Source organism: Lutjanus erythropterus, chromosome 12 (genome assembly GCF_056507025.1).
Source record: "Lutjanus erythropterus isolate fLutEry1 chromosome 12, fLutEry1.hap2, whole genome shotgun sequence".
NCBI lineage: Eukaryota > Metazoa > Chordata > Actinopteri > Lutjaniformes > Lutjanidae > Lutjanus > Lutjanus erythropterus.
Window position 1 is genome coordinate 34,284,066 of NC_139328.1, and position 27,178 is coordinate 34,311,243.

The 27,178-nt window shown below is 38.4% G+C and overlaps 2 protein-coding genes and 1 long non-coding RNA gene across 5 annotated transcripts in view; 1 reads left to right on the plus strand and 2 right to left on the minus strand.

The window, feature by feature from the left end:
* Positions 1–13,948, minus strand: part of LOC146318296 (myosin-7-like) — a 31,030-nt gene extending 17,082 nt beyond the window's left edge. The window contains exons 1-39 of one of the 2 annotated variants that reach the window (XM_084732194.1): positions 13,909–13,948; positions 13,609–13,667; positions 12,773–12,981; positions 12,518–12,661; positions 12,242–12,398; positions 12,116–12,143; positions 11,922–12,030; positions 11,724–11,816; positions 11,581–11,644; positions 11,282–11,380; positions 11,058–11,161; positions 10,829–10,967; positions 10,588–10,706; positions 10,353–10,502; positions 10,098–10,268; positions 9,697–10,006; positions 9,381–9,463; positions 9,031–9,236; positions 8,458–8,581; positions 8,211–8,347; positions 7,801–8,056; positions 7,461–7,703; positions 7,199–7,375; positions 6,950–7,095; positions 6,774–6,864; positions 6,271–6,660; positions 6,061–6,187; positions 5,866–5,984; positions 5,586–5,782; positions 5,280–5,463; positions 5,005–5,170; positions 4,796–4,920; positions 4,399–4,707; positions 4,104–4,307; positions 3,717–4,013; positions 3,519–3,623; positions 3,208–3,303; positions 2,964–3,098; positions 2,544–2,663 (exon numbers count right to left, since the gene is read on the minus strand). In XM_084732194.1, the coding sequence (XP_084588320.1) occupies positions 2,643–2,663; positions 2,964–3,098; positions 3,208–3,303; positions 3,519–3,623; positions 3,717–4,013; positions 4,104–4,307; positions 4,399–4,707; positions 4,796–4,920; positions 5,005–5,170; positions 5,280–5,463; positions 5,586–5,782; positions 5,866–5,984; positions 6,061–6,187; positions 6,271–6,660; positions 6,774–6,864; positions 6,950–7,095; positions 7,199–7,375; positions 7,461–7,703; positions 7,801–8,056; positions 8,211–8,347; positions 8,458–8,581; positions 9,031–9,236; positions 9,381–9,463; positions 9,697–10,006; positions 10,098–10,268; positions 10,353–10,502; positions 10,588–10,706; positions 10,829–10,967; positions 11,058–11,161; positions 11,282–11,380; positions 11,581–11,644; positions 11,724–11,816; positions 11,922–12,030; positions 12,116–12,143; positions 12,242–12,398; positions 12,518–12,661; positions 12,773–12,973 (5,826 nt within the window). In that variant the 5' untranslated portion in view covers positions 12,974–12,981; positions 13,609–13,667; positions 13,909–13,948 and the 3' untranslated portion in view covers positions 2,544–2,642. Of the gene's footprint in view, positions 1–2,543; positions 2,664–2,963; positions 3,099–3,207; positions 3,304–3,518; positions 3,624–3,716; positions 4,014–4,103; positions 4,308–4,398; positions 4,708–4,795; positions 4,921–5,004; positions 5,171–5,279; positions 5,464–5,585; positions 5,783–5,865; positions 5,985–6,060; positions 6,188–6,270; positions 6,661–6,773; positions 6,865–6,949; positions 7,096–7,198; positions 7,376–7,460; positions 7,704–7,800; positions 8,057–8,210; positions 8,348–8,457; positions 8,582–9,030; positions 9,237–9,380; positions 9,464–9,696; positions 10,007–10,097; positions 10,269–10,352; positions 10,503–10,587; positions 10,707–10,828; positions 10,968–11,057; positions 11,162–11,281; positions 11,381–11,580; positions 11,645–11,723; positions 11,817–11,921; positions 12,031–12,115; positions 12,144–12,241; positions 12,399–12,517; positions 12,662–12,772; positions 12,982–13,608; positions 13,668–13,908 lie in introns of those variants that run through there. The other variant, XM_084732193.1, reaches the window with a different exon arrangement.
* On the plus strand, positions 1–18,971 carry LOC146318297 (uncharacterized). Of its 2 annotated transcripts, none has more exons than XR_014771643.1 (5): positions 1–136; positions 9,052–9,194; positions 15,468–15,555; positions 15,865–15,998; positions 18,835–18,971. It is a non-coding gene; the product is annotated as an uncharacterized LOC146318297 (long non-coding RNA). The 2 variants fall into 2 exon arrangements; XR_014771644.1 differs by having other exon boundaries at positions 15,865–16,003; positions 18,835–18,966.
* The window catches only part of LOC146318298 (myosin-7-like), a 15,547-nt gene continuing 7,175 nt past the window's right edge, over positions 18,807–27,178 (minus strand). Inside the window, exons 19-38 of the mRNA XM_084732197.1 lie at positions 26,657–26,793; positions 26,293–26,548; positions 25,946–26,188; positions 25,664–25,840; positions 25,406–25,551; positions 25,214–25,304; positions 24,743–25,132; positions 24,531–24,657; positions 24,187–24,305; positions 23,890–24,086; positions 23,471–23,654; positions 22,936–23,101; positions 22,713–22,837; positions 22,315–22,623; positions 22,024–22,227; positions 21,577–21,873; positions 20,872–20,976; positions 20,492–20,587; positions 19,939–20,073; positions 18,807–18,930 (exon numbers count right to left, since the gene is read on the minus strand). Of these exons, the coding sequence (XP_084588323.1) occupies positions 18,910–18,930; positions 19,939–20,073; positions 20,492–20,587; positions 20,872–20,976; positions 21,577–21,873; positions 22,024–22,227; positions 22,315–22,623; positions 22,713–22,837; positions 22,936–23,101; positions 23,471–23,654; positions 23,890–24,086; positions 24,187–24,305; positions 24,531–24,657; positions 24,743–25,132; positions 25,214–25,304; positions 25,406–25,551; positions 25,664–25,840; positions 25,946–26,188; positions 26,293–26,548; positions 26,657–26,793 (3,525 nt within the window). The 3' untranslated portion in view covers positions 18,807–18,909. The remainder of the gene's footprint in view (positions 18,931–19,938; positions 20,074–20,491; positions 20,588–20,871; positions 20,977–21,576; positions 21,874–22,023; positions 22,228–22,314; positions 22,624–22,712; positions 22,838–22,935; positions 23,102–23,470; positions 23,655–23,889; positions 24,087–24,186; positions 24,306–24,530; positions 24,658–24,742; positions 25,133–25,213; positions 25,305–25,405; positions 25,552–25,663; positions 25,841–25,945; positions 26,189–26,292; positions 26,549–26,656; positions 26,794–27,178) is intronic.

Here is a 27,178-nt window from a genome sequence, read left to right on the forward strand (position 1 = left end):
AGCACACCAAATCCTGATTATCTGCTGTCAGTCAAGTCAAGTCTTCCTCTTTGTGTTCAGCTGGCCCTCCCTCACCTGACTTTGAAAAGAAGATGCCTGTTACTGGAGGAGACTGACTTCCACTACTGATAAAAAGGTTAGTTGACAAATTTAATAGTTTAGATCTTTATCGATTTAAGTGTGTAATCTCAAAATGGACTATGAATTACATTTATGTGAAAGGCAAAGGTTGGCTCATGAATGAGTGATTTTCTGTGTCCAAAATCTGTGCCCAGAAAATGGGAAAAGTGTAGGGGTGTAAATCCTTCTACTTCGGTTTCTTTATGATATTATATAAATTCTTTGAACAATGATACAATATTTGCAAATATCACAGTCTGCCACATTTTGATTCACTTCAATTCAGGGTCCTGCCATCGATATCAGACAATATCATGTACATTGAACACCCTCTGTTACATTTATGTCAACCCACAAAAAGTAATTGATTATGATTTGACAGTTGTATGACTGACTGACACAGAGATGTCATGTGATTTTTCAAATAAAGGTGTATCATAGAGATGATGATGATACAGATGAATATTTTGAATTTGCATTGATAATATTGGAATGTTGAACATTTAATCAGTGTATCGATCCAGATTGATTTATTGTTACATCTCTAGTCGATAGTTATTTTTCAGTTGCAACTACTATCGATTTTTATTTTTTTATTTTATTAATACGTGAGATTCTTAATTTATTTTGTCATATATCCATTGTGGTTCTTCAGTCCTTTTGCTGTGGTGTTTCTGTACAAACTTCTCATAGTTCTTCTCATACACTACCGTTCTGCAGTCATCCATATTGCTCATTATAGCTGCACAGATCCTCCTTTAATAATCCAAAAATGTTCCACTTTTACTTAAGAGTTGCTGTAAACTCAAAATGCAGTATGCTATGTGCAGTGGAAAATTCTCTCTAGAGGACTTTTATGAAGTGGTGATTAGCAAATCATTAGTTCCAGTCATTAAACTAGAAATATGTACATTCTGTCAAAATACTTTGGCAGTTTCTTGGTTTGTGGGCGCACGTTTAATACTGGGAAAGCAGATTTTTCTTCTTAGTTGTACTTGTGGGCACACTCTGCTGTACTACTCTCTGCCTTTAGTCAGCTTTACCCATGAGGGATTGAAGCAGCAACATCTTTTCTCCTTATCACGTGATCATTTCTTAGGTATATTTATTCTCTTTTAATGGCTTTTTCACATTTTTACAACCCTATTCTAATTTGGAATCCTTGAAATGCTTTTAATAGATTTGCCCCACAAAATGTATTCAGTTAACTAGAATTAATTAGAGAAATACTGTATTTTTGATTATTTTCAATTAGCACATTGAAACAAAAAATAAGTTGCAATACTTGAAAAAGTGTATAGTATCATTAATATTAAAATCATAATACAAGGTGTTATCAGTTTGTAAGAGTTAATTATTGTCCTTGAACAAAACTAATTGAACAACTACAAATATCCTCTTAACCAAACTAAAACAGAGTGTGAGCGCACTCTGCTGATCATGATACTGAGTGACTTTTACATCATCAGGTGAAAGAGACTGGAGAAGTCCAGCTGGTTTTTAAATACTTCTAATTAACAAATAGTTTGCAGCCACAAATAATAATAATAATAATAATAATAATTTATTGTTGTTATTATTATTATTATTATTATTATTATTATTATTATTATTATTATATTTACTATTATAAAGAAAACTGCCTGAATTAGCACAGTATTATATGGACCACAGGTAGACAATTTAATTTCAAATCAACCACAGCTGTAGTCTGTGGTCATGTACTTATTGTAAGTCACTTTGGATAAAAATGTCAGCTAAATAAATGTAATGTAATGAAGTTTTTGTGATATTTGATCAATGGACGACCAACGTGACACTTTTGGAAATAAATAGTAAAGACATGAATAAATCAATTACTTAATCAACTTCAATATATACAAGTAGACACCCTTTTTTAGTTTTCAGTATTAGGATTTATTTTTCCATCAGCAGAATTTATTTTCTTGAAGGTACAAGGTCTTTTTCACTAACTGACTTACTGACTGACTTTCTTCTCTGTTTTATACATAATAATTAACACACGCATATTCTTAGAATTATTCAGCTTGGGTATTAGCAATTGACTTTAAGGACTGATCAGTCAATTTTGAATCCCGCCTGGCCAATAGAAGTGGGAGTGGCTTAACCATATTTTGTGTATTGGAAAAAAAGAATGATTGCTGAAAGAGAATGCATTTCTTAAAATACAATTCTTTGATAATAGTAAGATATGTTTGGCAAATTAACACGCATTTTTAGACTTTTTTCTTTGTGTAACCATTTGTTTTATTTCACTTTTTATTTCAAAAATTAATTCAGATTCAAATCATCAGTTTATTTTATTCAGAAATGTAAATTTTACTTATTTAGAAAAAAGTAAACTTTAATTCTCTGTAATTATGAACCACTAAAGCCTTTATCAATTAAGAGTCAAGAAACGGTTTCAGATGCACATAAATTTATTCTACTGAACAAAAACCATTTTTAGGGAGACACCATTACACATGCAACAGGTGCCTCAGAAATTTTTTGAGGGAACTTCACTCTTCATCAAGTCCTTTCTGAAACAAAAGAAAGAAAACACAAGATAAATATTAAGATAAGATTTGTTATGTTTGTCCCCATATTATTCATCCTTTAGACCCCTCAGAGGAGTATTAACCTAATTAAATTAATACAAATTAAATATAGTAAAAATATCCACCACTGACAAATCGATGGAGGACCACTGCCTCACTGTTATACAATATATGAGTAAAATGATTGCCACTTCTAGGTAACATTCCTTTCTGTGTGGTTAAGCAACAAAGTATCTAAAGATTCCCTATTTTTAAATGTATGTATGTTATGTGTATGCTGACCTTTGACCCCACTTCACGGCTCTTGGCACGTAGCTTGTTGACCTGAGATTCAGCGATGTCAGCTCTCTCCTCAGCTTCATCAAGCTCATGTTGAAGCTTGCGGAACTTTGTAAGATTAGTGTTGGCCTGTTCTTCCTGTAGAAGAGACACGCCATATATGTATATTACGTATTATATCTGCTCCGATAACGTTTAGTTTCTCTGGTAAGATGCAAGTTTGGAATTTGAATGTCACAGTACTTACAGCCTCCTCAGCAGCCTTCTTATACGATTTGACCTTTAGCTGCAGCTTGTCCACCAAATCTTGAAGGCGTGCTAGATTTTTACGGTCTTCTTCTGTCTAAATCGTGCATAAACAACATAAAATAAAATGTATATATATTTTGATTCTGAATGTGATTTACTGACCCTTGACCAGCAAAGTTCTGGCAAAGACATCCTGGTTAAATCTAATCACTTGATCTCATCAAGATAGAGCATTGTATCACAATGAAGAAGAGTCACATTTAATGTCTGTTTGGTCAAGTGGGCCAGCTGTGTAGAGTGTGTAATTACCTGATAGGCAAGCTCCTTGATACGTCTTTCATACTTTCTTACTCCTTTTACAGCATCACTGGCCTTCTTTTGTTCAGCTTCCACCTCATTTTCAAGTTCTCTGACCTGCAGTATGAAGGATAAAGGCACAAGAAAAGTCAGCCAATGCCACTGTACGTCACATGTATGCAAGGAGTCAAAGAGCCAACTTATACTCACCCTGGCCTCAAGCTTCTGCACCTGCTTCTTGCCTCCCTTCATGGCGATCTGTTCAGCTTCATCCAGACGGTGCTGCAGGTCTTTAATGGTTTGCTCCATGTTCTTCTTCATACGCTCCAGGTGAGCGCTGGTGTCCTGCTCTTTCTTCAGCTCCTCTGCCATCATGGCAGCATCAGTAATGGCCTTCTTGGCCTTTTCTTCAGCATTTCTGCACTCCTGCACTGCCTCCTCCACTTCAGTCTGAAGCTGGGATGTATCAGCCTCCAGCTTCTTCTTTTGGTTCAGCAAACTGGTGTTCTAGTTGAAGACAAAATTTTGTTATACAGTCGTAGGTAAACTGACAAGAATAGCAAAGGACTGTGCCAGGTTGCAATGACTTAATCTTACCTGTGAGTGCAGTAGCTGCACTCTCTCACTAACATCCAGCAGCTCTTGCTCAGCAAGTTTACGACCTCTCTCAGTTTGCTCCAGAGCAGACCTGAGCTCCTCCACTTCAGCTTGAAGCAGGTTGTTACGTCTTTCAACGATGGCAATGTTTTCCTTCATATCATCATTGGCTCGCAAAGCGTCATCAAGCTGCATCTGAGCATCCTGGAAGAATGAGACATTTATTGTGAAACAAGTGAAATCTAGTGACAGCATAATTTGCCTGAGACATCCTATTTTGAAATAAAATACATACTTTTAGATGTGCATGGACAGATTTCAGCTGTTTCTGGGCCTCAGCAGCCTGCCTGTTGGCTTGGCTCAGCTGGATCTCCATCTCATTGAGGTCTCCCTCCATCTTCTTCTTTATACGGAGGGCCTCATTCCTGCTGCGGGTCTCAGCCTCAAGAGAGCTCTGAAGAGTGTCCACAATTCGCTGTTGGTTTCTCTTTGCTTGCTCCATCTCTTCATCTTTCTCAGACAGCTTGCGCTCAATGTCAGCCTTGACTTGGTTGAACTCAAGCTGGACTCTGAGAATCTTCCCTTCCTCATGCTCCAGTGAGGCCTATCATCAAATAAAGATTGAGAATCAAATATATGACTAATTATTACCAATTACCAAAAAATGTTCGACATCAGGAAATCCAACATACCTCTGCTTCCTCCAGGGCTGTTTGTATCTCAGACTTCTCTTGTTCCAGCTGTTTTCGAATCTTCTCAAGCTCATGGATGCTCTTTCCACTCTCACCAATTTGTTCAGTGAGATCAGATATTTCCTCTGGGAAACAACATGTAACATTGTCAGTGGTTTAGTCATTAGAGCAGATTCAACAATAGAGATGTTAGCTGGTGTTGCCCTTACCCTGTAGATTCTTGTTCTCCCGCTTCATGGTCTCCAGATGTTCCAGAGATTCTTCATAGGAATTCTTCAGTTTGAAGAGCTCAGTGCTCAGAGACCTGGCTTCCTTCTGAGAGCTGTCCAGCTCTGTTTGAGACTCCTCATACTTCTGTTTCCATTCTGCCAAAATCTGAGGGGCAGTTCACATTTTAGATAAAGGATCTGAAATATTTTAAAATCATTATTCTTTAATTGTTAATCTAAAATAGTGTAATTGTGAAACATATTTCAAATTAAACCTTGTCAAAGTTTCTTTGCTTCTTGTCCAGAGCAGCAGCAGCAGCATTAGACCTCTCCACATCCACCATGAGATCTTCAATCTCATTCTGCAGCCTGTGTTTGGTCTTCTCCAGAGATGAACATTTAGCGTTCACAGCTTCCACAGCCTCCTCTGCATCCTGCAGACGCTGAGCCAACTTCTTTCTAGATTATGATTGAATTACTTGGTTTTATTATTTTATTATAATGAGTTTATTGTTATGATTGTATTCAGGCTTCATTGTTGTTGAACTGTGCAGGGCTGGGTGAAAATATGTTTTACTTACTTGGCCTCCTCCAGTTCCTCAGTTCTCTGGATGGCATCAGTTTCATACTTAGTTCTCCACTGAGCCACCTCAGAGTTGGCCTTGGACATGCCGCGCTGCAGCTCAGCCTTGGCCTCCTGCTCCTCCTCATACTGCTCCCTGAGCAGGTCACAGTCATGACGAGCAGACTGCACTGCATGGGCTAATGCATTCTTGGCCTGAAATGAAAAGATATCTTAATGCCACTCATCTACTACTTAATCTCTCTGTAAATGAAGTCTCATTGCTTTTTGTTTTCTACCTTGACTTCCTCCTCCAGTTGTCTTTTAATGTCTTCAATTTGTTGAGTGTAGGATTGTTTTCCTCTGGTAAGTTGAGACACCAGGGAATCCTTTTCCTCAAGCTGCCTTGTAAGCTCACCTAATTTTGATGCAAAAATAAACTGAGTATTTCATTTTGTCCCAAACAAAAAGCACAGTTCTAATCAAATGCATACCATTTTCTGTTTGAAGCTTGGCTTTCTGCATGGTGAAGTCATTGATGGTACGTTGTCCCTCCTCTGACTTTGTTTTATATTCACTCATCTGGTCTTCTAGAGACCTGCACATTTTCTCCAAATTATTCTGAAAAAAAAAAACATTCATAATGGCACATAAACTTCTTAAGAATTATTGGAATATGTTTTTTTGGGGTTTTTTTTTTTTACCTTAGCCTTCACAATTTGTTCCATGTTGGAAACCACATCATCCAGCTCCAGTCTGAGCTCACTCTTCTCCTTCTCCAGTTTCTGCTTGACTCTTTGCAGGTTGTCAATCTGCTCTCCCAGGTCGGCAACACTGTCAGCTTGTTTCTTCCTCAGTGTGGCAGTGGTTGCTTCATGCTGCAGTGTAGCCTCTTCCAGGTCTCTGCGGATTTTCTGGAACTCAGCCTCCCTCTTCTTGTTCATCTCAATCTGGGCAGATGTTGCTCCACCAGCCTCCTCCAGCCTCTCACTGATCTCCTCCAGCTCTCTGGCTAAGTCTGCTCTCTGTTTCTCCACCTTGGCTCTGGCAGCTCGCTCGGCTTCAAGCTCTTCCTCCAGCTCCTCAATGCGGGCCTAGACCAAAGTAAAAGTGGAAATTTGGATTGCATGGCTACAAATTGTGGCATTAGCAAAATGTCACGTTCCTGTACAAACAAATTTACTCTCTGCCTCTTATTTAACATTACCTGCAACTCCTTCAGTTTTTTCTGGAGCTGGGCACTCATAGCTTGTTCATCTTCTATTTTGCCATTGAGCTGGTTGATTTCAAAATCTTTCCTGGGGATAAAAAGGATATGAAATGTACCATCTCTCACAGAGTTTAAAATACATTTGTGCTTTCTCAAGTGCCATTTTCATATACTTTTTCAGCCTCTCTTCGAGTTGCTGCTTGTCGTTTTCCAGGTCCATAATGCTCTCGTGAGCTAATTTTAGGTCTCCCTCAAGCTTACGCTTTGCTCTCTCAAGGTCCATACGCACTTTCTTCTCTTGCTCAAGGGATCCCTCAAGCTGTGGTGGGTGATATTTAGAGCATTTCAGTTGAATTCATAATATTAAAATTTTAATTTGTTTTTAAAAGATACCAAGACACTCTTATTTACTCTTTTCTTACATCATCCACTTGCTGCTCCAGCTTGGCCTTGGCCTTGGTCAGAGTGTTGACTTTGTCTTCTTCACTCTGCAGGTCATCCAGTGTTTGCTGATGAGCTTCCTGTAAGGCTTTCTTTTCCTTGGTCAACTTAGCAATAATTTCTTCCAGAGCAGCCATCTCCTCGACCAGGTTCTTCACCTATAGCCAGAGAAATTTTTTATCATGTAGTACAATATAGAGTACAATACACAGAGTAATTTTACAGTTTTAATGTTTGTGGTACCTTGTTCTCAGTGGCATGCTTCTCTTTCTCAACTTTAGCCAGAGTTAGCTCTAAGTCATCGATGTCTTTCTTTAACTCAGAGCACTCATCCTCCAGCTTCCTCTTCTTAGCAGTTAGTTCAGCATTCATCTCCTCTTCATCCTCCAGTCTTTCTGTCAGCTCTTTGATTTTTGCTTCCAGCTGAATCTTGCTCTTGATCAGCCCTTCACATCTTTCTTCAGCATCGCAAAGATTATCTTGCTCCTGTTATTAAAATCATAAAGCATGTCATGCAGCGTAAGTAGACCTGGTTATATGTTGACATTAATCTAATGCTGTTAGAAACGGTGTTTAAACATACAGATTGAACTTGGAGCTGCAGGTCATTTTTCTCTTGGAGGAGAGTGACCATTTTTTCTTCAAGTTCCTTCCTGCGGGCTTCAGATTTTGCGTAAGCCTCTTTCAGTTTGGTAAACTCTTCCTTCATGTTTGCCATCTCCTTCTCAGTCTCTGCTGACTTTAACAGAGGTTTAATCTTGAAATACATCTTCATCCAGGGCCAATTCTTGACCCCCATGAAGGCGCGAATGTTCCACTGGATCACAAGTAGTGCATCCCTGTGGATATTGATTCATACAGATTGAGTAGAACAATACAAGTAATTATTTCCTGTACACGAATTCTGTATGAGTACATTTTTTGCATGTACTGTACTTCTCCAATGCAAATCAAGTTAAATCTTCTCCTCATCAAATCAATTACTTTATTTACCTGCGTTCTACAATCTTCTGAAATTCAATTCTTGCCAGAACACCCCGTGACCTTGCCTGGATCCTGGTGATAATTAAGGCTAAACGGTCATCTCGCATCTCCTCCAGCAGACCAAGCAGCCCAGCTTTGAAGAACACCTGATTTTTGCAAACATATGCAAGTACAAGATGTCCATTTTGAAGATTTGTTGAATATTAATGCTTTTCACTATATGTATCTGCCAAAAATATATTTTACCAGTACTTACCTTGGTGTGCCCCAGTTTGTACTGGTTATGGTCTATATCCAAGGAGCCCAAAAGCTTCTCTGAAGCTTTTTTGTTATCGATGAACTGTCCCTCAGGGATAGCACTTGGGTTCAAAATGCGGTACCTTCATAATGAAGACAAAAGATCATCAGTCTTTCATGTAATATAAACTATCAAAGCAACAAATACACCCAACTTGATAACTATTACTAAAGAAAGAGTATAAAAAAAGTTTAGTGGAGAAACTTTAGATTCACTAATGGTTTCGTTATTATTTTTATTTCAGTTATATGCTATGGCCTTCACAGTCACAAAATCTCAACCCAATTGAATACCCAGAGGAGCTTTTAGAGTCAGTGAGAGTCTTAACCATGTCATCAAACCACTAACTGAATTATGGTAGAATGACGTCTATCCTTCCAACAGAGTGCCAGAAACTTGGACAATCTACAGTGATCTATCTATGAATCTATAAGTTTCCTTAAAGCTGCTGTGGCCACACTTGGTTGCTCACTTTCTAAGAAACTTTATTTTTTCTTAAATTTGTCACCCATCTGTTTGTCTGAGAGATACCTCTGTTTGAAATCTCCGTAGAGGATCCTGTTGGGGAAGCCCTTTCTGCAGATCCTGATGCCTTCCAGCACACCGTTACAGCGCAGCTGGTGCATCACCAGAGGATTCTCCATGGCCCCGGGAGTCTTGGTCTCATTGGGGATGATGCAGCGCACAAAGTGAGGGTGAGTAGACCTCAAGTTGGTCATCAGCTTGTTCAGGTTCTCCTGTGAGTGCATCACAGAGGACATGATTGATTGTCATTAACTGAATATAAGCAATATAATGACATGTTGTTAAGCACTGATGACACTGTAAAGAACCTCTCAATTAACTAATGTGTGACAAGCTATAGATTATATTGATCTTACCCTATGTAAGGCTGATACAGTTTGGAAGGATGAACCTTTCTTCTTGGTGCCACCACCTTTGCCCTTCCCACCAGACTCGTGAACTAAAAAAAATATTTATCATTAGACTGTCTAATGAAAAAATATATTTGAATGTGTTTTTTACGTCTTTACATTGTTTTAAATAGCACAGGTGACATACAGGAAAACAAATGGGATGCATGGCAGATGTGTATAAAATTTTGTGTTATGCAAGTCTACCATTGTACAACTCTTCTATGTGATACTTTGATGAGCCTTTTAAAACTAAGGGGCTAATCCCTTTTTAAATACAAACCTGAATCAGCACCAGCATAATTTGCGAAGAGTGTGGCGAGCAGCTTAATAGTACATTTCTGATACAGTGCAACAACGGTCTCATTCAGAGGATCCTTGTTCTTCACCAGCCAGTTGTTGATATTATAATCAACTGTTCCAGCGTAGTGCATCAGGGCAAAATGGGCCTCTGGTTTGCCTTTGACAATTCTGGGCTTCTGGAAGTTACTGGATTTTCCCAGATGGTTGTCATAGAGTTTGGCTTTAAAAGTGGCATCAGAGGCTTTGGGGAACATGCACTCCTCTTCTAGGATGGACATGATACCCATGGGCTGAGGAGACAAAAATATAAGTGGTTTGAAAAAGAAAAGAAACACAATTAATCAATATTTATATATAGCTGAATATATAATAATATCTCACCTTTTCAATCAGGTCAATACAGGCCTGCAAATCCATGCCAAAATCAATGAACGTCCACTCAATGCCCTCTTTCTTGTACTCTTCCTGCTCCAGCACAAACATGTGGTGGTTGAAAAACTGTTGCAGTTTTTCATTGGTGAAGTTGATGCACAGCTGCTCAAAGGTGTTGAACTGTAATGAAACGGTCCACAGTATGACCAGAGTTAATACTTTCTCCTTAAGCCAAAAACTGTTTCATATTGTATAAATTCTCACTTCAAAGATTTCAAATCCAGCGATGTCCAGCACACCAATGAAATACTGGCGGGGCTGCTTTGTATCCAGAGATTGGTTAATTCTCATTACCATCCAGAGGAACATCTTCTCATACACTGCCTTGGACAGTGCACCAACAGCATAGTTCACCTAACAAGGAAATACAAAAAACACCTAAGTTAAACTTAGTGGATCTTTATCTTGGACTTGAAGAAAAGAAATTACATTCTCTCACCTGAGCGACATTTTGTCCTTTGGTGACCCACTCATTTCCTACTTTGACTCTTGGGTGACAGAGACCTTTGACGAGGTCAGCAGAGTTCAGGCCCATCAGATAAGCGACTTTGTCAGCAACTGTTGAGAAATGGTGGTATTAATTCATCAAGGTCATCACTGCCTTTCAGTGTCCTCATCATTCTTTTTTTTTCCTGATTCCTTTATTACAGTTGGCTTTTGTTTCAAAAATCATCTCTAACCTTCAGTGCCATCAGCTTCTGCCTGCTCTTCTCGCTGCTTCTGCTTAAACTTCATGTTGCCGTGATGCATGATGGCACCAGTCAGCTTGTAAATGCCATTCTTCTCCTCTTGTGTAAAACCCAGAACATCAAATGCTTCCTAATAAAAGAAATATGATTAAAAATGCATTTCTGGCATTGTTAAAGTTGATTTATAAATGTTTGACTGGTGTTTGAAGATTCAGCTCACATCAGTGGCCATCAGCTCTTCAGAGTCATTAATAGAGGCTACTGTTGTCTCTCCTTGGGAGATGAAGGCGTAGTCATAGGGGTTGTTGGTGATAAGCAACATTTCTGAAAAGATATTTACAAAATAGAAAACATTTATTTGATGATACAATACATGATACATCGTTTCAGTAACAGTATATAACCAAATATCACATGTATGGCATGTATGTATTGTACACTTACCTAGAAGTTCAGGCTTTGCCTGAGACAAGATCTGGTAGAAAATGTGGTAGTCCCTCTCAGCTTTGAGCTGGTAGGTCACACGAGACTTTTCCAAAAGGTCTGTTAGAGGTATAATATATTTTATGTTATTGTGTATCAGATATAAAACAATTTGCTCTAAGTGCAGGTTTAGCTATAGTAATTGCCACACTCTCACTCCTTGGTGTGACATTACATATTCAGTAGGGTTATACACAAATACATTTGTTTCAACAAACTGGTCACATCTTGTATTGATGTATGGATGGAGTTTTACTTACAAGTCTCAATGTCAGCTGAGGCCAACTTTCCTCGGTTGTCAAAATGAATTCTGATGAATTTACCCTAAGAGGAATAGTGTTCATTTATATTTCAGATAAGAAAAAAAACGTACAATCAATTAATGTTAATCAAATAGCCTCACAAATCTGGAGGAGTTGTCATTCCTGATGGTCTTGGCATTCCCAAAGGCCTCTAGAGCAGGGTTAGCCTGAATGATTTGATCCTCCAGGGTTCCCTGGTTTTGTTAAATGAAGACATTAACAAACAAAGACTTCAAGAAAAAAACAACAACTTTGACTTAAATTGATATTTTGGTTGTACCATATTAAGAAATACAGACCTTCTTCTCAGCTGCTGCATCTTTCTTCCCACCTGGGACAGCAGCAATGCTGGCAAAGTACTGAATGACACGCTTGGTGTTGACAGTCTTTCCTGCACCAGATTCTCCACTGAGGAGAAGAGAGACAGAAAATTTTACACCAAGACCAATGATCCATAACTACTAAAGAGGTTTTTGTTTGTTGTGTGACTTACGTGATAAGGATAGACTGGTTTTCTCTGTCTGTTTGCAAGAGAGATTTTTCAAATTATCAGTAAAAAATGTAATGGCATCTGTGTTGAATATTTAAACACAATGAAGGCTAAAAATAAATAATTTACCTGACAGCATGTACTGGTAGGCATTGTCAGAGATGGAGAAGATATGAGGAGGAGCTTCACTTCTCTTCTTTCCTCTGTAGGCAAGAACCACTTCTTGGTTGTAGACTGGCAGCCACTTGTAGGGGTTGACAGTGACACAGAAGAGCCCAGAGTAGGTCTGTCATAGTAACAGAAGGGTTACAGATAATAGAAGGATAGCATCATGTATTACCCAGTCACAATTACGATGCTTTATCAATGAAGGTGAGGTTTTATGTTAAGGTTTTATTGTCTTACATAAATCATCCATGCTGCATAACGCTCTTTGAGGTTAAACAGTACAGCAGGCTCATGAAGGAAGGTGAACATCGCCATGTCTTCAATTTTATCAAACTTTGGTGGGTTCTGAGGGTGGATGTCACTCTCCTTCACTGTGACAGTCTATGAAAGAAAATAATACATTTTACAATCACACTGACCAGAACCTAACCAAATGACCCTAGAAAAAATATGTACATCAGCATTTCCCACCAGAACCTAAAATTTATGTACCTTTCCAAATTCAGTCTCAGCGGTGACTTTGTCACCGTCACGACTGGAAATAGTAGCTTTGACGAACTCAACCTCGGGGTCGGGAACAAAGCACTCCCTCTTCATATCAAAGGGACGGGTCTGGGCCTCCAGACGCTCCTTATCTGACTTCCTCAGGTACGGGGCTGCTGCCCCAAACTCTTTCATGGCAGCGTCACCCATTTTTCAACCTGTATTGGATTTACAAATGTTGAGCCATTACTGATGATAGTGTCATCATTAACATGAAGCAACATCAGGCATTCAGAATTATTACAGTGTGTACAACAGGATTTGTGTCATAAACGTTTCATGCGTTACATAAGCCACAATATTTTCTTTGTGAACTGTGCCTTTAGTATGCAAATTACCTCAAGCTCTTAAAGTTGGGAAAACATTTTATTTTTGGTATCACTATGCAAAATTCCTTAATAACCTTTAAGTATAATGTAATTCGAGTGGTCTGAAAGAGAACTAGACTTCTCCTCTTCGTTCCCTAGAAAATCTAGATCATGAAGGCAGACTGTGGCCAGACACGTCAGTGAGATTTTAATGTTGACTCTCATTCTCAAAATGCAAATATTTGACAACCTGGGAATGAGAGTCAACAATGAACTATCTCTACGACACCAAGCCAAAGTGTCAGTAATTTGACAACCTGTGAAAGATGTTCAACAATCAACTATCTTTCTTCAGAATCAGTTGTTGAATCAAACTGTACATAAAAAAGAAAAACTTCACTGCAAGTCCACACTGAAGTTGTGGGTGTTGTAGTCATCATTACTAACTTTTCAGATAGAATCAAAAGAGGCTTTTACCTTGGGTGGGTTTGGAGAACAAGAGAAACCTGGGTCAGTCTGGGACTTGCTATTCAAACCTGATAATGAAGCAGAACTTAATAATATAATAAATAATAACTTCATTAAGGACACAAAAAGATCTACAGCCCACTAAATAAAACAGACAATTATATTGTGTAAGAAATGTCGTTGCAAAGAGCATGATATACATGTGAAGTATATCCCTAAAACTTTACTCCAAAACATGTTATATCTAAGGCAGTATATGTCAAGACATCTGCCATATTTCTATTCCATACCACTGATACAAATGCTTACCTTTGACTCTCAACCTTTAATCAAGAGAAGTGATGAGCTCCGCAGCAGACAGCAGCCCTCCCTCCATTAATAAAGGTTGTTTATCCACCAAATATGGGATGAATTTTTGGCAAAAGGTTGCACATCAAAAAAGCGTTCTCATAATTGGGCAGAATGTACTGCTGCTATTTGTTGCTTTCACCTTGTGACAAACAGGGCGAGGACAATACATGGTACAAAGAAAGGGGAGGGCAAGAGGTGGGGATCAGGGACAGGCTTGATATCAAGTGACTATTATTTTATTCATATAAATTATAACAGGTCGTTTTATGTCATTTCTTACTAGCTATTGACTTTATTCAGTTAGATTTGCTGAGTGAGATTAACACATTTAGCTTTGCTTATAGTTGCTTTGTTACTTTTAACAAAATAAATAGTATATTAAGTACTTTTATCTGATATTTCAATATTTTAAAGGGCATTTTCCTTATTAACTTAAATTATTTTCCTTTTTAAACCCTGTTTTGTTTTGATGATGGGTGGAATTAACTGACAGCAAATATTAGTCATCTAGCAGCTGCAATTTTTGATAACCAGAACTGAAAAGTTTGAAAAATGTAGACATGGATGTGGTGAAAAAAAATCCTTTTAAATTCACATTCATTTGGGAAAACAGAAGTTAAAGCAAAAACTCCATGATTCTTAATTTTCTTCAAACAGTACCATACAGTTCAGTGACACCATCCTAAATCCCAAACAGAGCAGTGAGTGACAATCAAGACTAATGACTTAATAAGACTGATTTGTTCTTCAAACACCTTGCTTTGGACTTGTTAACATTCCTAATCAAGAAGAAAAAGTTCAGTAAAGGTCAGTCATGTGAAGGGTGGTGAAATGCATTTCTATAGCCTCCGCTGAGACAAAAGAGTGTTGCAGCTGTTGTCGAGTGAGCTAAGGTCAGGGACTTTGAATTATCACTCACCACTGTTCTGCCCAACAAGGTCTACACCCTTTGTCTCATGGTGTCGTCATGGCATTGTTCCCTTTCCTTTGGCCTTGAGGACAAAGATAACCCTGTGAAATTCTTGTCTGGATTTTTTCTCTCTGATTGAGAAGGGCAGCCTTTAAGGGCACTGATGTAGCTGAAGTGCAGAGTCTGATGTCATGATGGATGAGTGGTAACAGGTGTATGGCACTGTAAATTTACCCAGAAACCTCCCTTTATTCTAGAGCACAACTTTCATCTTTTTTCAGTTGTTTCATTTAATTTTTATTCCATTATGGAATGTAATAATTTGACATCGGCAGTTTGAATTTATGCAGTATATACAAATCAAAAGGCTATAGTAGGGAGACCATAGCCTTTTTCTAGGTCTACTTTTATTAAACATGAGTCAAAAACATTTAAGTGAACACGGCTTTCAGGAGAAAAATGCACTCTTAGCAAATGAAGCCATGCATGCAAGTTTTCTTTACTCCTGTAAAATGAGAATGTTGAGTGCTGAGCTATTTTCTAATGGACCTTGCAAGAGTCGGTCAGAATTTGCTTTTAACATTGTTGAACTCATTCTCATTCTCAGCTGTCTAAATCCCTCTGGAAATCTTCATCTTCCTGGCTTCCGTTCCCTTCTCTCTGCATGGGCACAGAGTTGTAATCAGACTCCTAAGGTAAGGCCAGTTGGCAGCTAAAATCTTTGATGGAACGAGCAAGTGGTGTCACCTTGATATGCTATTGTTGGTGACGTCTGCTTATTAATCCTATGGTATCGCTAAACATCACATTCCTTCATGTTAAGCAGCTGACACAGAGAATCCTATGTAATGATGCTAAAAGGTTGCTAAATCTTAAAGGGTCACGAGGAAGATAAACAAAGCTTAAGTGGTTTTGTTAGTGTACAAATGTGGAATCAAAGAATAACACTATGTGATTTATTTATTATCTTATAATCTCTCTGTAAATATCTAAAACCCTTGAAGGACCAGCCATGTGAGATCAAGGTCAACATGCAGTACTAGACAAGTGTCAAGCTGATGTCCACCCCTCACTTGGCTCCCTCTGCCAGTGCAAGAACTTGGAGCAGCAGTCCCTCCTGCTGCTGAAGAAGATTGAGGTACGGTAAGTCTGTCAGCTAGACTCAGCTAAAAGGTAGATTTAGTGTAAACAGTGCTGTATGAATTCAGTTTGTTGTCATTAGATACCACATTTTAATTTCAGCTTTTTAACGTTTTGTGATGTATTTTGTTTAATTTTTAATTTGCTAATTCTACTTTACTATGTAAAGGAGTTTGTAATGATAGCATCTGCTAGGCTAAACAATAGTCAACACTTGTTACATTGTTTTACTGCATTGTAACATTATGCGGCTGAGCAATATGATATGAAATTTTTATTAATATTATTTTTCCTTTGATACATATGGATATGATATGGCAAATGTTAATTAAACTGATGTTCAATTCAGTGAATTACAGTATGTTCCACTGTTCTTCATTAGTGTTATCCTACAGTTCAGTAGCTTGCTCTGAATCAATCATTTGGACAGCAGGAATTTGCAGTCGATAACATGAGAAGATTATGTCATCATGATAGAATTCATATTGAATTATTACCTGTAGGAATAGATTAGTCTTTTATCAGACATGCAGGTAGACTAACTACAGGTAATCTATTACCTGTAGTTAGATGCTTCAAATGAATACCTGTCTGAATACAACATCTAAAATGTCAGTGGAAGTGCAGAGGCTCAGAAAGCCCTGTTTTTATACAGGTACTGTAAACAGTACCTTTAGACATTTTATCTTTGATGTCATTTCTACATCTACGTATAGATATTCCAAAAGGCCATTTTAACACATACTTTGCTGTTTCCAGGCAATCATATAAAATTTTATAAATAGAACATTTATTTAAAAAAAAATATAGCAGCATCCACTACATCTACAGCAAAAGAGCTGCTGTTTTTCTTATCTTTGAAACAGTAGTAGATAAAAGCACTGTTACTTCCAGAGAAGCCATGTTTTTTTGTTTCTAATCCATGTATATATATATATATATATATATATATATATATATATATATATATATATATATATATATATATATATACATATATATATATATTTATATATATATTTATTTATTTATTTTCCCACAACTGCTACAAGGAACTTTCATATTGTGTTGAATTTGGACGCCCCTTGTGGACAACAGTGGCACTGTTTCCGTCGCTATAACAACTTAATATAATGTAAAAAGTGAGAGTATCTAAAGTACAGGCTGTGTACTACTCACTGTAAATTGGCCTTTGGAAAATGTTAACATAAATCATTTTATCTGATTCCAAGAAGAATCTGACCTGTTGGCCAACATTTAGAATAACTATATAGAAATAAGCAACGTTCTTGCTGATGGTCTTGTTACACATGTAGCTCATATAGCAGCATCAGTATAAAATTGAGGCGGTTGAGGTAAGATTGATGAACTTTACTAATAACTTGACACTTTATTTGAGAACATTCTTGAACAAGTTGATTTGTATATTATTGCCGGATTTTTTATTTAAGATAAAATATTTTGTGCATTGTTTGTGTTTTTACTGCACTCTCAGGGCTGGTATTGTTGCACACAGTAACATCACACCCAGGAACATTTGGCTAAAGCCTATTAATAGTACCTCTATTAATGGTAGCATCTCATACAACACCATTAAGGAAAGATAGTTATGGTCATTTTGATCCTATTGTTCTACAGTGTTGACCATTTTAAGTAATTTCTAAGCCATGTTGAACACAAATTTAGTTTCCTTAAAGCTGACAACTGCCACAGAATTGCAAGGAATCCATGTTTCTGCTGGATTTATACTGGACAAGTTCAAGAACTCTCTAAAATGGTATTTACACCATCATGAACCCTGAAGAGTTTCTTTGAGTTCTAGCTGTTCCTTTCTTTTTCAGTCTACTTACAGATGTTTTTAATTGCTGTGGTGGGGAATGGACCTTTACTAACTGAAATACAATATTCAAGAAATCTGAATGAATGAATATTGTCCCCTATTGTCAATCTTATATTCAGTATTAGGCTTTACACAGAACAGAAGCTGTGGTTTTTCAGTCATGGAACATTCATAATTTATGGTTGACATTAAAAAGATCTGTTTGTCACATTGTGAAAAACATCCCTGCAACAGTAGAAAATCGGAGAGCAGTTCAAAATGTCAGCACAAGGTGGCAGGAGTGACCTATTTAATGTTTGTAGCCCCTCTCCACTTGTTACCCGCCACAGAAAATGAACACAGTAGTTTGTGTCAGGTATTAATTGGCTGCACATACTATTAATACACTGCATTTGTGCGTGTGTGTTTGTGTGTGTGTGTGTCTCAGTTCCTTTTGTGTTTTCATGGTTGAAAAAGTGAAAGCTGGTGAATTTAAAGGGAAAGTTCACACCAAAATCAGAAATACATATTTTGCAGTGCTGTCTAGCCATCTAGATTGTTTTCTCCAATATAAAACATGACCCGGTTACTCAAGATAGTACACAAACCTTGTGAGCAGCTTCATATACAAACAATTTCCTTTATATTAGAAAGAAAGTAGTTCTGGTAGATTCTATTGCAGAAAGAAAGTAGTTCCTACATGAAACTGTTCACAACAAGTACTTCAGACTAGTTTGAGTAGCCGGGTCATGATTTCTGGAAAGAGATATTGGTGTTGAGTTTTTCAAATATATTTTTTTTGGCCCATTGAGCACCACAAGACTAGTGCCATTTAGTTCAGGCAGACATCTCCAGAACTCTGAAACACACAGCAGAACAGCATAGATGGACGAAGAACACTACAGGCCAGAGAAAATTATGTATTTTTGATTTTGGGATGAACTGTCCATAGGCATGCCTGAAATAAATGAGGAATGTACACATTAATTTGAATACACTTTGCTTTATTCTACAGGGCTACAGTACTTTGAAGACAAAGGGGACTACAGGACAGGAGATCCCAAAGGTCTTAGATGGCTGACTGTGAGTTTCACTCCTCATCTAGCCCTTTCTGTGATGAAGAAGAATAAGAGAATAGAGAGAGAGAGAGACAAACATTAGTGACAGAGGACCAACAAGAATCAATAACAATCAACAGAAGTAGATTTAGTTCTGGACTGAGTGGCAACTTATTCATTTGTAACAAGTCAGTAACTTGTAACATTCAATTTGTGACAAGTTGCTGATTGTGGCAGTAATTTTACATAAATTATATTTTACTGTCATCATTTCTTAACTCTGGTATTTTGGCTTGGACACAAATCATTGCTTGTTTTTATTAAAGTTGGTTTTGATGGATGGGTTCAATCTACGGTAAACAATAGAGGTAAGCTAATGATTTAAAAAATAATATAAAAGTTGGATTCAAGCTTACCTTGACACACAACACATTAACTGTCCACAAGCTGGTTCATACATTAGCACAGACTAGTCGCTCTATTTTGACAAGATCATCTAGGAAGACCATTCAAGGCAATGTTTCACGTCTTTACTCATCATTATATATATATTATTTAGCTAACATTACTTTGATTGGTTTACAGTGTTGATTGATGTCTCTGCATTCCTAAAAAAATCTCACTGATGTCATTATTATTGTCAAAAATATTGCTGCATGTGGCTCCACATCTCATCTCATTTTGTCATATATTTTCTGTTAGCTTAATTATAAATGCATGAAATGCCCAGAAATAGAATTAGAACAATTTAAACTTTTTGCAGTTTCCTTGCATGTGGAAAAAATTGCATTACTACTAACCTATTACATTGCTCTAATGCAACGTACTAAATCCATCAAAACAAATCAATAAAATACTCAATAAAATTGATCTATATAAAGACTGGTCTGGTTTATTTGTTCAATTTAAATGATAAACAGTTCAGTAGTTCTTGATTGCATTACAAATAAAAGTTTGAAATGGATTACATTGAAATGATAGTGATGATGATGTTGATTGAAAAATAATGTTCAATATTGTGAAAGCAGTAGGACAGTATTTGATCTAGCGTAGGTTCTTACCTTTGAGCCAACATCACGGCTCTTGGCCCGCAGCTTGTTGACCTGAGACTCAGCGATGTCAGCTCGCTCTTCAGCCTCATCCAGCTCGTGCTGCAGTTTACGGAACTTGCTCAGATGAGCATTGGCCTGTTCTTCCTATAGGATTCAACAACCACAAGATTGTATTACTACTGGAGACAGTGAACCTGGCAGAATTGATTTAAGGCCACATGGTCTTCAGTTGAAAGGGTAAACACAGCTATAACCAGCATCTTTCTGTGCAGTTTTCAAAATTCAACATTGATTTGTAGTTTACAGACTAGGTCTAAAATAAGTCAAAGTGGAGGCTGAAATGTTTCCTGGCTAAAATCCAGAACAACTAGTGTTTTAGTCATATTTTAACTTTTATATGATGTAATAAACTGCATAAAGTAACAAGCTATGAGCATGCTAACTGTGACACCGTAGAAAGTTTGTTTAAGCCTCAATTGACATTTTGCAAAAGGAAAGCTAATTTGAATGAATCCTGAGCACACAGCACAAATGAGAGACATCTTTTCCAGCCCAGACTTACAGCTTCTTCAGCAGCTCTCTTGTAGGCTTTGACTTTCAGCTGCAGTTTGTCAACCAGATCCTGCAGACGCACAGTATTCTTGCGGTCTTCTTCAGTCTGAATAAATCAAGGGAATAGGAAAGAGACTTGCATTCTTAATGATATGGATAATATTAAAGTATCGTCTTCAATTAGCATCTTAATTGACTTATTCTTGAGAATTGGGACAGAAATGTAATTTGACAGGGTTTTCATTTTTACTCTTCAACTATGCTGGGGCCCGGGGCAAGAAGACACTTATTAATATATATGTTTTAGAGATGAAAATACAAATTCTTATTGCTTATTTATAACCATTACCATAACATATTTATGGTAATAGCTAGAACAAAACAAATCACCTGATATGTGAGCTCCTTGATGCGTCTCTCATATTTACGGATTCCTTTCACAGCTTCACTGCTCTTCTTCTGCTCCAGTTCCACCTCATTCTCCAGCTCCCTCACCTGAAAACATCAGAAAAATCATTTACTGGAAATTCACTGGTCTATGAGGATCTAAGCTCAAAGATCTAGCAGTCAACACCAATAAATATGTGAGGTACAAAAGGTAGCAAACATCAAGAGAATTATCAGCTCTATGTAGCTTTTTAGACAGTTTTAGAAGACTGTCTTGATTTTATGAGAATCTGATGAACCCATTGTACGCTACCTGTCCATAATCAAACAATAGAAAGACAAAGTTAGGAACTACCTGGTGAAAAAAATTGATTATCTACTAAACTAAAAACATGAACATTTTCCTCAGGATTTGGTGAAGACAAATCCTAAAGGCAAGGGAATGAGGACATATATTTGATGTATTTATCAGGTGTCTAGATGAGATGAGATGAGATGATAATGATAATGAGATGATAATATTGTTTAGTGTCTGCTGGATGTGCAAGAAGGCAATTATTACCCAAAACAGGTTTCTAAAGCAGTTATGTATCAGGGCTGTTGACTTATTTTTCAGTTCAAAATCTGATACTGTCACTTCAAAAATATGAAAATAATATTGGTCCCACCAATGCATGTGATATTTGTATATTGGCAAATTTCTCTTACCCTGGCCTCGAGCTTCTGCACCTGCTTCTTGCCTCCCTTCATGGCGATCTGTTCAGCTTCATCCAGACGGTGCTGCAGGTCTTTAATGGTTTGCTCCATGTTCTTCTTCATACGCTCCAGGTGAGCGCTGGTGTCCTGCTCTTTCTTCAGCTCCTCTGCCATCATGGCAGCATCAGTAATGGCCTTCTTGGCCTTTTCCTCTGCGTTTCTGCACTCCTGCAGTGCCTCCTCAACTTCAGTTTGCAGCTGGGAAGCATCGGCCTCAAGTTTCTTCTTCTGGTTAATCAGGCCAGTGTTCTGCACATTTTTGAGATGTGAGATTTGAGAGTGTGAAGAAATGTTTCTTACTGTTACTGCACTTCCAAAGTGTAATGCTTTTGAGTTTTACAATGTCCAAGAAAACCAGTCAGTAATCTGTTGTGTTTAAAATAAATGATTAGGTCTTACCTGTGAGTGCAGTAGCTGCACTCTCTCACTAACATCCAGCAGCTCTTGCTCAGCAAGTTTGCGACCTCTCTCAGTTTGCTCCAGAGCAGACCTCAATTCCTCCAGCTCAGCCTGAAGCAGGTTGTTGCGCCTCTCAACAATGGCAATATTCTCTTTGAGATCATCATTGGCCCGAACAGACTCATCCAGCTGAATTTGGCAATCCTTAATTGGATGACATCAACCTCATTAATGTTTAGACTTAGTTTGAATTTGAATGTTAAAAAGTGTGCCTTTTCTTTTCTAGTTTACCTTCAAATGTGCATGGACAGATTTCAGCTGTTTCTGGGCCTCCGCTGCCTGTCTGTTGGCTTGGCTCAGCTGGATCTCCATCTCATTGAGGTCTCCCTCCATCTTCTTCTTTATACGGAGGGCCTCATTCCTGCTGCGGCACTCAGCTTCAAGAGAGCTCTGCAGGGTGTCAATTGTCCTCTGCAGGTTCCTCTTGCTCTGCTCCATCTCCTCGTCCTTCTCAGCTAGTTTGCGTTCAATATCAGCTTTGATTTGATTGAACTCCAGCTGGGCTCTCAGAATCTTACCTTCTTCATGCTCCAGGGAGGCCTGGTGGGTTGGAGGGTCAAGAGTTACACTGTACATAACAGCAGACAGTTTTACTCAGAAATGTTTTATTTATGAAAGAGAGGCTGTACCTCAGCTTCCTCAAGAGCAGACTGGATCTCACTCTTCTCCTGTTCCAGTTGTTTCCTCATTTTCTCCAGTTCATGGATGCTCTTTCCACCCTCACCAAGTTGCTCAGTGAGGTCAGAAATCTCCTCTGCAAAATGTCAAGCAGGTGATTAAGATGGTGTTATAATTTAATTTGCAAAGCATGTCTGAAGAAACTAGGACACAAACCCCAGCAGTAGATCTTACCCTGTAAATTCTTGTTCTCTCTCTTCATGGTCTCCAGATGATCCAGAGACTCCTCGTAAGAGTTCTTCAGTTTGAAGAGCTCAGTGCTCAGACCCCTGGCCTCCTTCTGGGAGCTCTCCAGCTCACACTGAGACTCTTCGTACTTCTGCTTCCACTCAGACAGGACCTACAGTGGATAGAAAGGTCAGCAATAAATGTACATGTGCCAGATGAAGAAATGATTACAGGCTTGGAGAGCTGACCTAATATGCAAGGTTATTGTAGTTAACCAAAACAAAATTAAAACTTGGTGTGAAAAACATTTTAGTTAACTGAAATGACGATTAAAAAAATATACAGGAAATGTCTTTAGTTTTAGTCTATGACAGTTTGGTCAAACTTGTCAGCTGAGGTTGTCTACATGATTAGGATTGTGTTTATGTGTCTTTTTAATACAACCACTGGGGGGCACCAAAGACTTTTTCATTTTCTGCACACTATGGCTTCAACAAGCCCTGTTAAGGTTTAGAGAAACAAATACTTTGCAGTGCTTCACCTTGTCAAAGTTTCTTTGTTTCTTGTCCAGAGCAGCAGCAGCAGCATTAGACCTCTCCACATCCACCATGAGATCTTCAATCTCATTCTGCAGCCTGTGTTTGGTCTTCTCCAGAGATGAACATTTAGCGTTCACTGCTTCCACAGCCTCCTCAGCCTCCTGCAGACGCTGGGCCAGCTTTTTCCTTTAGAAGTCAATCATTCATATAATTTAATGTCCCTGCAGCTGTGCTTGTTGTATAAATTATACTAAATTCAACTAATTTGACTGGCTGCTCGATCATCTAACAGACAAACTTTTTGTTCGTCTTACATTTTAATTGGAACATAACACAAACAAAAAGCTGATCTGCCAGACGAAGTAAAATGTCTCTTAAGGAATTGCATCAAATTAAGAATCTGGATCTCAAACTGTCTTACTTTGCTTCCTCCAGTTCCTCGGTTCTCTGGATGGCGTCAGTTTCGTACTTAGTTCTCCACTGAGCCACCTCAGAGTTGGCCTTGGACATGCCGCGCTGCAGCTCAGCCTTGGCCTCCTGCTCCTCCTCATACTGCTCCCTGAGCAGGTCACAGTCATGACGAGCAGACTGCACTGCATGGGCCAGGGCGCTCTTGGCCTGTTAAAACAAAATTATATGAATAAGCAACTGTAATACATTGACATCAGCTAGAAATTACTGGCTAGTGCTGTCACAGTGCATTGAAACTTCATTTTACCTTGGTCTCCTCTTCCAGCTGACGCCTTAGATCTTCAATCTGCTGAGTGTAGGACATCTTTCCTCTTGTCAGTTGAGACACCAGAGAATCCTTCTCCTCCAGCTGCCTTGACAGCTCACCTAGTATTTTGGCGCACGCAGAATTTCATTGTCCGTGTCTTAGCAAAGCTTGTATGACCAAGAGGTTAACTTTTTTAAAAGATTTTTTTTTTGTTAAGTTTTGTTTTTTTCAATAAAACTCATTGAAGTCCATGATTTGAAAGCTTGAAACATCTTACACATGGAAATGGTCAGCTGTGAAATACATCAAGTAGATATCAGTTTGTATTAAAACAAAAAATATACCATTTTCTGTTTGAAGTTTTGCTCTTTGCATATTGAAGTCATTGATGCAGCGTTGAGCCTCTTCAAATTTGGTCTTGTATTCATTCATCTGATCCTCCACTGTCCTGCATGTTTTCTCCAGATTTGTCTAGATTAAAAATCAAATATATACATTATACCCCCAATACCAATATATTTGTGCCATGCCAACATTAGCAAGAGGTTTAGCCAACCTTTGTCTTCACAATATGTTCCATGTTGGAAACCACATCATCCAGCTCCAGTCTGAGCTCACTCTTCTCCTTCTCCAGTTTCTGCTTGACTCTTTGCAGGTTGTCAATCTGCTCTCCCAGGTCAGCAACACTGTCAGCTTGTTTCTTCCTCAGTGTTGCAGCAGTGGCTTCATGCTGCAGAGTGGCCTCTTCAAGGTCTCTGCGGAGTTTCAGAAACTCAGCCTCCCTCTTCTTGTTCATCTCAATCTGGGCAGCTGTTGCTCCACCAGCCTCCTCCAGCCTCTCACTGATCTCCTCCAGCTCTCTGGCTAAGTCTGCTCTCTGCTTCTCCACCTTGGCTCTGGCAGCTCGCTCTGCTTCAAGCTCTTCCTCCAGCTCCTCAATGCGGGCCTGTAAAGGCAAAATTATTTAGTTGCTGCTTACAGTTGAGTGTTTTTTGAATTTTGACCCTTCCATACAATTGCCCATTACCTGGAGCTCTTTCATTTTCTTTTGAAGCTGAATGGTTATGGCCTGCTCATCTTCTATTTTGTTGTTGAGCTGACTGAGTTCAAAATCCTTCCTGTGGTTAAAACAGTAGTCAGAATTAGAGCAGATTTTCATTGGTTTGAGTTGTGTATGACATTGAGACATACTGTTCATAGAGTAGAATAATGTGTTTACTTTTTCAGATGCTCTTCAAGTTGTTGCTTGTCATTCTCCAGGTCCATTAGGCTCTCCTGGGTTAATTTCAAGTCTCCCTCCAGCTTCCTCTTAGCTCTCTCAAGATCCATACGAACCTTCTTCTCTTGTTCCAGTGAACCTTCAAGCTGGGCAATATCGTTACAGAAAGTCAAACTATTTTCTCCAATATACAGGGAGCGTATGATCTTACCAAACATATTAAACTAAGGTGGCGACAACACGTAGTAGAATTCTTACATCATCCACTTGCTGCTCCAGCTTGGCCTTGGCCTTGGTCAGAGTGTTGACTTTGTCTTCTTCACTCTGCAGGTCATCCAGTGTTTGCTGATGAGCTTCCTGTAAGGCTTTCTTTTCCTTGGTCAACTTAGCAATGATTTCATCCAGAGCAGCCATCTCCTCGACCAGGTTCTTCACCTGCAGAATGAATGAAATGAATAAAAAGTGTATAGGTTAGAAACATGCTACTCATTCATGCAATTAATATTAAGAAAAGTATAAACAGCTGAGTTGTTGTGGTACCTTGTTCTCAGTTGCATGCTTCTCTTTCTCCACTTTAGCCAGAGTTAACTCCAAATCATCAATGTCTTTCTTTAATTCAGAGCACTCATCCTCCAGCTTCCTCTTCTTAGCTGTAAGTTCAGCATTCATCTCCTCCTCGTCCTCCAGCCTCTCAGATAGCTCTTTGGCTTTTGCTTCCATCTGAATTTTGTGTTTGATCAGTCCCTCACATCTTTCCTCAGCATCTGCAAGATTGTCTTGCTCCTGAAATGGTCATTAATTTGATAAGATACGAGAAGTTGCAGTTATGTATTCATATTTGGTTGCATTTTGGCATTAAAATATTAAGAATGCATCATTGGACTTACAGCCTGGACTTGGAGCTGCAGGTCATTCTTCTCTTGGAGAAGAGAAACCATTTTCTCTTCTAGTTCCTTTCTACGAGCCTCAGACTTTGCATAAGCCTCCTTCAGCTTCAGGAATTCTTCCTTCATGTTGGCCATCTCTTTTTCTGCTTCAGCAGATCTCAACAGAGGTTTGATCTTGAAGAACAGCTTCATCCACGGCCAATTCTTGACTCCCATGAAGGCACGGATGTTCCACTGGATCACCAAAAGTGCATCTCTGTCAAAGATCAATCAAAGTTACTATTACCACTTGACATAAAACAAAATCTTTGTAAAATATAATTTACTTGGTTGTAATTTATTTTAAATTCCTGATTCTTCTGACCTTCTTTCAACAATCTTCTGGAATTCCACTCTTGCCAGCAGACCTCTTGATCTGGCCTGGATTCCAGTGATGATGAGTGACAAACGGTCATCCCTCATCTCCTCCAGTTGACCAAGAAGACCAGCCTTGAAGAACACCTTTGGGAGCATGTCACAGCATATCAATGACCACCAATGTTACATATAAGGGCTAACAGTCTAAGATACTGTAGATTTAAATCAAGACTGTCTAACCTTTGAGAAAAAGAAATGATACATTGTTCCTCCTAGAACTTAAAAGTTGAATTCTTAAAAGTACCCTTGCTCAAATTGTTGCCATGGACTTGTTTACTCTGGTGTAACCAATTGCTTATCAAGACAAATATAAGCATGAACATGTTCCCCAACATTGGATGACTATTGTATTGTACTGTACAAATGGCATTATTCATAAGTCAGTTCATTTTACTGACTTGATGACTCTTCTCTATTTTTTCTACTGTTTTAACACTTTATACTGAATGATGTTTATTGGTCTTGACTG